This window comes from Plasmodium gallinaceum (assembly GCF_900005855.1).
Source record: "Plasmodium gallinaceum strain 8A genome assembly, contig: PGAL8A_v1_60, whole genome shotgun sequence".
Classification (NCBI taxonomy): Eukaryota; Apicomplexa; class Aconoidasida; order Haemosporida; family Plasmodiidae; genus Plasmodium; species Plasmodium gallinaceum.
In genome coordinates this window covers 88,409-97,227 of record NW_021628219.1, presented here as the reverse complement: position 1 = coordinate 97,227, position 8,819 = coordinate 88,409, and the positions used below count along the sequence as shown (strand labels likewise).

General features: G+C 16.2%; 2 protein-coding genes across 2 annotated transcripts; one reads left to right on the top strand and one right to left on the bottom strand.

Moving 5' to 3' along the window:
* Positions 1-1,018: 1,018 nt before the first annotated feature.
* On the top strand, positions 1,019-4,708 carry PGAL8A_00078700 (inositol 5-phosphatase, putative; the record flags this gene model as incomplete). Its single annotated transcript, XM_028670322.1, has 1 exon — positions 1,019-4,708. One exon carries the CDS (start codon positions 1,019-1,021, stop codon positions 4,706-4,708), a length of 3,690 nt encoding a protein of 1,229 aa, XP_028525907.1.
* A 471-nt stretch (positions 4,709-5,179) lies between these two features.
* On the bottom strand, positions 5,180-8,819 carry PGAL8A_00078600 (conserved Plasmodium protein, unknown function; the record flags this gene model as incomplete). The annotated part of the gene is made up of 3 exons (XM_028670311.1): positions 5,180-5,231; positions 5,403-5,460; positions 5,555-8,819. 3 exons carry the CDS (start codon positions 8,817-8,819, stop codon positions 5,180-5,182), a joined length of 3,375 nt encoding a protein of 1,124 aa, XP_028525906.1.

The window sequence follows — 8,819 nt, the reverse complement described above, 5'->3', positions numbered from 1 at the left end:
TAATTTTTTTTTTTAAAAAAAAAAAAAAAAAAAAAAAAAAAAAACATTGATATAAATATCATTTAAAAAAAAAATTTTTACAGAATAATTCTAATTTTTTTTTTTAAAAAAAAAAAAAAAAAAAAAAAAAAAAAACATTGATATAAATATCATTTAAAAAAAAAATTTTTACAGAATAATTCTAATTTTTTTTTTTAAAAAAAAAAAAAAAAAAAAAAAAAAAAAACATTGATATAAATATCATTTAAAAAAAAAATTTTTACAGAATAATTCTAATTTTTTTTTTTAAAAAAAAAAAAAAAAAAAAAAAAAAAAAACATTGATATAAATATCATTTAAAAAAAAAATTTTTACAGAATAATTCTAATTTTTTTTTTTAAAAAAAAAAAAAAAAAAAAAAAAAAAAAAAAAACAAACAAACAAACAAACAAACAAACAAACAAACAAACAAACAAACAAACAAACAAACAAACAAACAAACAAACAAACAAACAAATTATTGTTGAAGTTGGGATGAAATTAAATAATTATTTTATTTTCAACATTTATAGTTAAAAAAATTAGAATAATACTAAATTAAAAAAAAGGATACGTATGATGAAGAAATATAATTTTTTTCTCTTCATTAATATTTGTATATATAAAAAAAAAATTTTAGTAGAGAAATAAATATTCAAGAATTATTTTTAAAAATAAATGTTAATATAAAAAATGAAATAATATATGAACTTCCTATATAAAAAGTTTTAAAAATTAAAAAATATAAAATAAAAAATTTTTTAAAATATGGAGTATAAAATAAAAGAATAAAAAAAAAAAAAAAAGTTAAATGAAAAAATATGAAATATTAAAAAGTGCAAAACTAAAATAACTTTAATATTATTAAAAAATGGAAAAGTTCTTTTAAATATAAAGTATTATATATAAAAAAAAAAAAAAAAGATATAAAACAAACAAAAAAATATAATATATATATATATTTATAAAGAAAAAATGTAAAAAAAAAAAAAAAAAAAAAATGTATTTATCATGTTTAACAGTCTTCAGAAAGTATAAAATATATTCAAATGATGAAAATATTTTTATTATAGGAATAAATAAAAAGGAAGATATATATGAAATAACTAAATTAGCAAAAACAAAAGAAATTAAAATAGATGGAAATTTTCAATTATTTAAGAAAAATTTGTATCATAACTTTTTAAAAGAAAACAATTTAACATTATTGTGTAAATGTGAAGGAATATTAGGATGTATAAAATTTTTAAATTTTCCATATTTATATGTATTAACAAAAAAGGAAAAGGTTGCTTATTTATTTAATGAACATAAAATATACATGGTTAAAAATGTTTTATTAATTCCTTTTAAAGAAAATATTTTTGAAAATTATAATGAAGAAAATGAATTAATAGAAATTTTTTATAATAATATAAATAATAAATATTTATATTTCTCCTATACATATAATTTATCTAATTGTGTTCAAGATAATTATTTTATACAAAAAGAATTTTTAAAGGGAAATGTGATATATAATAAAAATTATAAAAATCATTATATTTGGAATTTTTATCATTGCAAACATTTTGTTAAAAATAATTTATTTATTTGTGTTTTTCTAATAAATGGATACTTAACACAATCTAAATTTTACTTTTCAGGAAGGTATATAGATATAACATTTATAGCAAGAAGATGTAGTAAATATGCAGGTACTAGATATAGAAAGAGAGGAATAAACTCCAAAGGTTTTTCTGCAAATGAGGTAGAATCAGAATTTATTTTATTTGAGAAAAATAATTTTAATGCAATATTGTCATATGTTCAGTTAAGAGGGTCAATACCCATATTTTGGAGACAAACTGTAAATTATAAATTATTAAAAAAACCAAAAATAAGATTTTTGAAGAGTGATATTAATTATACTTGTAGCAAAAATCATTTTAAATTACTATTTGAAAAGTATGGATATCCTATAACTGTCGTAAATTTATTAAGTAAAAATAAGTATACAGATGAGAATATTTTATCAAAAGAATATAAGAAATGTATTGATTCTATTAATAAAAAATTGCCAAAAAAAATTCAAATTATTTATAAACATCTAGACTTAAGAAAAGCATATAACATTGGCTCAAAATACACACAAAATAATTTAAAATTATTATTTAATTTTTCACAAAATAATATTGGTTTTTTTTATATAAACAATTTTAAACTTATTTTAGTACAAAGAGGAGTTCTCAGATTTAATTGTGTTGACTGTTTAGATAGAACTAATGCTGCTCAATTATTTATTAATATTTATATTTTTATTAAATTTCTTAAATTAATAAAATTAATTAAGAGAAATAACTTGAGTATAAATGTAATTTCTCATTTATCACAATTATATGAACAATTAGGTGATGCTATATCTAAACAGTATGCAGGATCAACAGCTCATAAAAAATATACAACTGGACAAAATAAAAATATTTTTATTCAGTCAAAAGAATTGTTTACTTCTATTAAAAGACATTATATAAGCTCATTTAATGATTTAGAAAAACAGAAATCAATTAATTTATATTTAGGTGTAATTAATTCTAAACTTAAAGAAATAAAAAATTCTAATGATCTTGATAATTTTATTCATAATAAATATTTTAAAGATAATGGAAATAATATTTTTTGGTGGGTATTACCTTTGGAACATTTTTATTACAAAGTTGAATCATTATTAGATTTAAAAAAAAAAAAAAAAAAAGATAAAAGAAAAATTATTGCACATAAAAAAAAAAGTATACTTAGAAAAAGAAAAAATATAATAAAGATAAATAATATACATAAAAATAATGGAATAAATTACAATATATCAAATGTATTAGAAAAAAATTATAAAAGTCATAGAGAAACTCTAAGAAAAATTAATAGATGTAATACGTCTAACAACTTCTACACTACAAAGAAAATAGAACAAAAGAAAATTATTTCTAATATGTATAAAAATTTGAGATTTTATCGCTGTTTTAGTAATACAAATATATTTAAACATCTTTATAATGCAAATAAATTACATTGGAATTTTAATGAAAAAAACATTTCATCATATAATTCTAACAATTGGTTTAATTCTTATTTTTCTAATAATTCAAATTCATTAATTAGTTTATATGAACATGATGAAAAAGGATATTTGAATAAATTCTTTTATTTTCTTAATTGTGCATTACAGCTATATAAATTTTACAATGTCTATAAGAATAATTTTCATTTTTTTTTTAAAAAAAAAAATATATTTAGATTCAAAATATGGAGACTGATAGCTTGTTATAATTATTTAAACTATTTAAAAATTTACTTTAATTTTTTTTTTCTTTTTTATTACAGTATATTTACAAATTATAATATAAAACTAATATTTTTACATCATATTAACATTTTATCTCAAAAAAGTGATTTGTTGGATAATTATAATTATTATGTAATAAATGGTAATACTTATGAAAAAGATGCCAAAAAAATTGTTCAATATTTTAAAGAATATAAAAACATTTCATTATTATTAAAAAGTTACTTAAATTATTATGAGGTATGTAGATTATCGTATAGCTATATGTTAATTAATATATCTTCTATTATAAAAAAGAAAAAAAAAAATAAAAATAACGGAATTAAAAAAAAAACTTATAAAAAATTCAAAAAATCTTTAATGAAAAAACATACAAAGAATATGCATAATAATAATGGTGAATATGTTCAGTCATTAGTTAAAAATAGTAATTCTATGAATATCTTAGATAAAATGCACAATCAAAATACTAAGGAATTTTATATTAGTAAAACAAAAATTGAAAGAAAAAAAAAAAATAAGAAAAAATTTTTTTCTTCATTGTGTAATTATTCCATTAAAAATATAAAATATATTCAGAAATATAAAAAAAAAGAAGAAATATTTAAAATGCCTTATATATATTGCCCTATATATTTTAATATGAATTTAATAAAACTTTTTTTTTTTATTTATGGCCATTATTGTAACGATAAAAATAACAATGTTATATCAGAATTAAAAGAGGCAATATATTATGATCATTATAATCAGTCAATATATAATTTATATAATGCAGAATTTTTTCTTAAAAAATTATTATTTGCTCGATGTATAAATAACTTTTTTTCAGAATTATATTTATCTTATATATATAAGACAAATTATTACAAAAAATTAAATTTAAGTTTTTATCAACATTTCAAAAGTTCTTTCTATAATAATATAAAACATCAAAAGTCTTCTGAAGAAAAATTATTCTTAGAGGAATATGATTCCTTTGAAAACATTTCAAAAAAAAAAAAAGAAGTTCTTATGATAGATAAAAAAATATCAAATAAAGTCAAACAAAATTATAATTCTCTTTCTAATAATTGTTTGCTAATTAAAAATTTTAATAGAAAATATTTTTCAGAATTGAAGTGTTTTATAGAAAAGGATCAAAAAATTAAAAATTACTTGAAGAATATCACTACCTTTAACAATCAAATGAACGATTATGATATTTTACTAAATGATTTTAAAGAATATGTTAAATTTAATCAAAACAAAAAAAAACAAATTAGTTTTTATAATATAAGTGATTTTAATGTTTTACAAGATAAAATTGAAAATCAAATGAACTATCATCATTATTGTAATCCCATAAATAGAGAAATATTTTTAAAATAAGATTATATAATATGTAAGGTGAGTATTTTATTAAAATACTAAATAAATGAAATAAAAATGAGGAAAAAATATATATAAACATTTATTTCACTTTTTCGTTATATATTACATATGAACACACCTAAAAATATATTCAAATTTTTAAATTTATTTTTACTTTAAAAGGATTTTTGTAGTTAAAATAACTGTATAAATAAATATATAGTTTTACTTTTTTTTTTTTTTTTTTTTTTTTAAAATAATAATACAACATAAAAATAAAGAGATAATACAGCTATTAGTTTGCAAACACTGTATAATGCATATTATAAAAAGTAATATATTAATAATAATAATTTCGATATAATATAAAAAAAATAAAATTTATACATATATATATTTAAAAAAAAAAAAAAAAGTGATAAATATTACCTTTAAAAAAAAGAAATACACATTTTAAACAAAATTCTCTAATAATATTTGAAAAAAAAATTAATGATATATCTGCCTCATTTCTCTTAAAGCTATTTTTACTCTATTTATACTGCAATTGAAAAAAGGGGAAAAATAATAAATAAATAAATAAATAAATAAATAAATAAATAAATAAATAAATAAATAAATAAATATATGAATGAATAAATAAATAAATATATGAATAAATTAATTTTTGTTTTTTTTAAAAATAATAGTTATTCATAATTTGAACAATTACTTTATAGGATCTTCGTAACTTATTGAATAAATGAAAGAATTTATTTTTTTTTCAAAATCTGCAAAAAAAAAAAAAAAAAAAAAAAAATTAAAAAAATAAAAAATATAATTGTGTGCAAATATGCATATATGTATAATTTTTTTCTTTTAAACCTTCAAAACATAAAGATTCAAAATTGATTTGATTATATATTAATTTGATGGAAATAAATGCTTTTAGCAGACATGTAACAAGAATTTCCTTTGGTGTAAATATTAAACAAAGTGGAGTTTTATAAAAATCTAAAATAATTAAGAAACACAATTTCTCAATGTATGAAACTTGTTTATCTTCTATATAGTCTTTCATTATAAGCACAAATCTTTTTATAAAGGAAGGCAATAATTCAAAAGAAAGTATTTTTGGTTTTATAAAATAATTGAAACTTTTTAATATTTCCCCTTCATAATATATCATAATTTTTTGCATCATTTGTAATTTCTGTCCCTTATTTTTTAAAATCCATTTAGAAGAAGAAATATAAATATTTTTTTTTTGTTTTTTACATAATTTTTTAAATTTTTTTATGTATTTTTTTTTTTTCTCTATATCATTTTCAATTTCATTTTCACTTTTTGTTAATTCTTTTTCTTCCTCTTCTTTCTCTATTTCTGCTTTTTTTTCATTTATTTTTTTTTTTTCTTCCTTTTTTATTAATTTCCCATTTTCCTTTCTTTCATCACTTAAAATCTCATATTCGGAAATATCTTTACTGTTACATTCAGACAAATAAGAGCTGAAAAAATCACTAACATGATTTATATCATTTATATCTGATATATATCCACTTTTTATTATATTATTTATTTCTATCAAATCATAATATAAACTTTTTTTTTTTTTTTTAACATCTTCTTCGAAATCAATATTTTTTAAATTATCTTCACTTTCTTTCATTTCATCTTCTTTAACTGGAGTTTTTTGATTTTTTTTTTCTTTTTCGTATTGTCTTTCATTTTTTTTATTTTTCTGTTTGTTTGCTTGTTTATCTTTTTCTCTATTATTATCTTTTTCTCTGTTATTATCTTTTTCTCTATTATTATCTTTTTCTCTGTTATTATCTTTTTCTCTGTTATTATCTTTTTCTCTATTATTATCCTTTTCCTTTTCCTTTTCCTTTTCCTTTTCCTTTTCCTTTTCTTTTTCCTGAATTTTTTCATAAATTTCTTCTTTTTTTACATTATATATATAAGAATTGAAAGAATCTTCTGGGAAAATATTGTTATTTACTTTATAAAATTTTATTAAATCAATTTCTATTTGATTGATTTTTTTTTTTAGTTTTTTTTTTTTATAAAAATAATTTAATAATTTGAATATAACTTTAGGTATATCATATAATTTTTTAGATTTTTTTATGTCTTCAAAATCTTCTCGTAATTTCCATGCTAAAAATATACAAGAACCAGCAATTAAATAAATTATAGAGTTTTTTTTTTTTTTTAAATGTTTTTGGTAATATTTATGCATATAATATAAAGCGATTGATATTGTACAAAAAGACAAACGTAAATGTTTTCCAAGTATTATTAAAAATTTAGATGTATTTAAAATATATTTTTGAAATTTTTTATTTTTTAAAAACTTCATATAATATTTTTCATCTGTATTAAAACACATATTAACATCTAAAGCGATGCTTAATTTATTATAAAACTCTTTTTTTATTTGTAATCGTAAGTTATTAATATCATTTTCTGAATTATAAGAACATTCTCTATTTTCATTTTCTTTATCATTAGAATTGTTTAAATTAGTGTAATTTGATAAATATTCTTTTTTATTATTACTAATATTATTGTTTTTTTTTAAGATTTTCATTTCGCTATTTGAAGTAATTTTATCTTTTACATTGTTTATGATATTATCTATTTCTGAGTTGTATAAAAATCTATCTACACTTTCTAATTTATCTGAACATTCTTTTAAATCCTTTATTTTATATAATTCTTTATATGAATTTACTTCTATATTATTTATATTATTTTCAAATGAATTACTATTTGATTTAATTTCTGAATCCTTTTTATAATTATTCAAAATAAAATTATCTTTAGGATTATCTAAATCTTTTATTTCCAATAATGAAACATTTTTATATTCTGCAAAATTTCCTTCTTCATTTATTACTATATTATTTAATTCATTATTACTAATTTTAGTGAAATTATTTTCATTTATATCATTTTTATTTTCGCTATTAATAATGTTATCATTACCATTATCATTATTATTATTGTTATCATCTCTATTATCATTATCATTATTATTATTGTTATCATCTCTATTATCATTATCATTATTATTATTGTTATCATCTCTATTATCATTATCATTATTATCATTATCATTATTATCATTATTATTATCATTATCATCATCATCATTATTATTATTTTTATTACCATTATTGTTATTATTATTATCATCATTATTATTATCATTATTGTTATTATTATTATTATTACTATTATTATTATTATTATTATTATTATTATTATTATTATTATTATTATTATTATTATTATTATTATTATTATTACTGTTATTATTATTATTATCATTATTATTATTATTACTGTTATTATTATTATCACTATGATAATAATTTTTATATGCAATATTATTGTAATATTTATTAACTGATTTACTTTTTTTTTTTAAATTTTCATCTTTAATATTACTATCTAAAATGTTATTTATAGAAAACAAATAATTCTCAGAATTTTCTTCTTTCATATTGTACAATTGATTGTTTAGAAAGCCTTTAACATTATTATGATCAAAATTAATTTCTGATAATTTCTTTCTTTTCGTATTTAAGTCCATTTTATCTATTTTCGTAATAGACGAAATATTCATTTTATTTATTTCAGAAGGATTTAATTCCTGATATTTATGTTTTTTATTATTAATTTTATTTATTTTTTCACAACATTCATATTGTTTTAATTCTGATTCTATGTTATTTATATAATTTGAAGAATGTTTCATTTTTTCATTTATAATAATGGATTCATTTTCTATATTAATAATTTCATCATTACTTCTAATATTACTTAATTCTTCATTTTTCAATTTTTCATTCATAGATGGTTTTATATTTACTATATTACTTTTATTATTATTCTTTTTTTCCAAATGATTTATACTATTATCTTTATTTTGTCTTTTTATTTCTTTTGGATTTCCATTAACAATTACATCCTTATTAAAATATGTTATATTTTTTTCACTTATATTTTCATTACAATTATTGACTTCAATATTAATGTTCCTCATTTGCAATGTTTCAATTTTTTTATTTTTATCTAAAATTTTAGAAGAAAATTCTACATTATCAGTATGTTTTTCTTTTTTTCTTATTTTTGTTTTCAT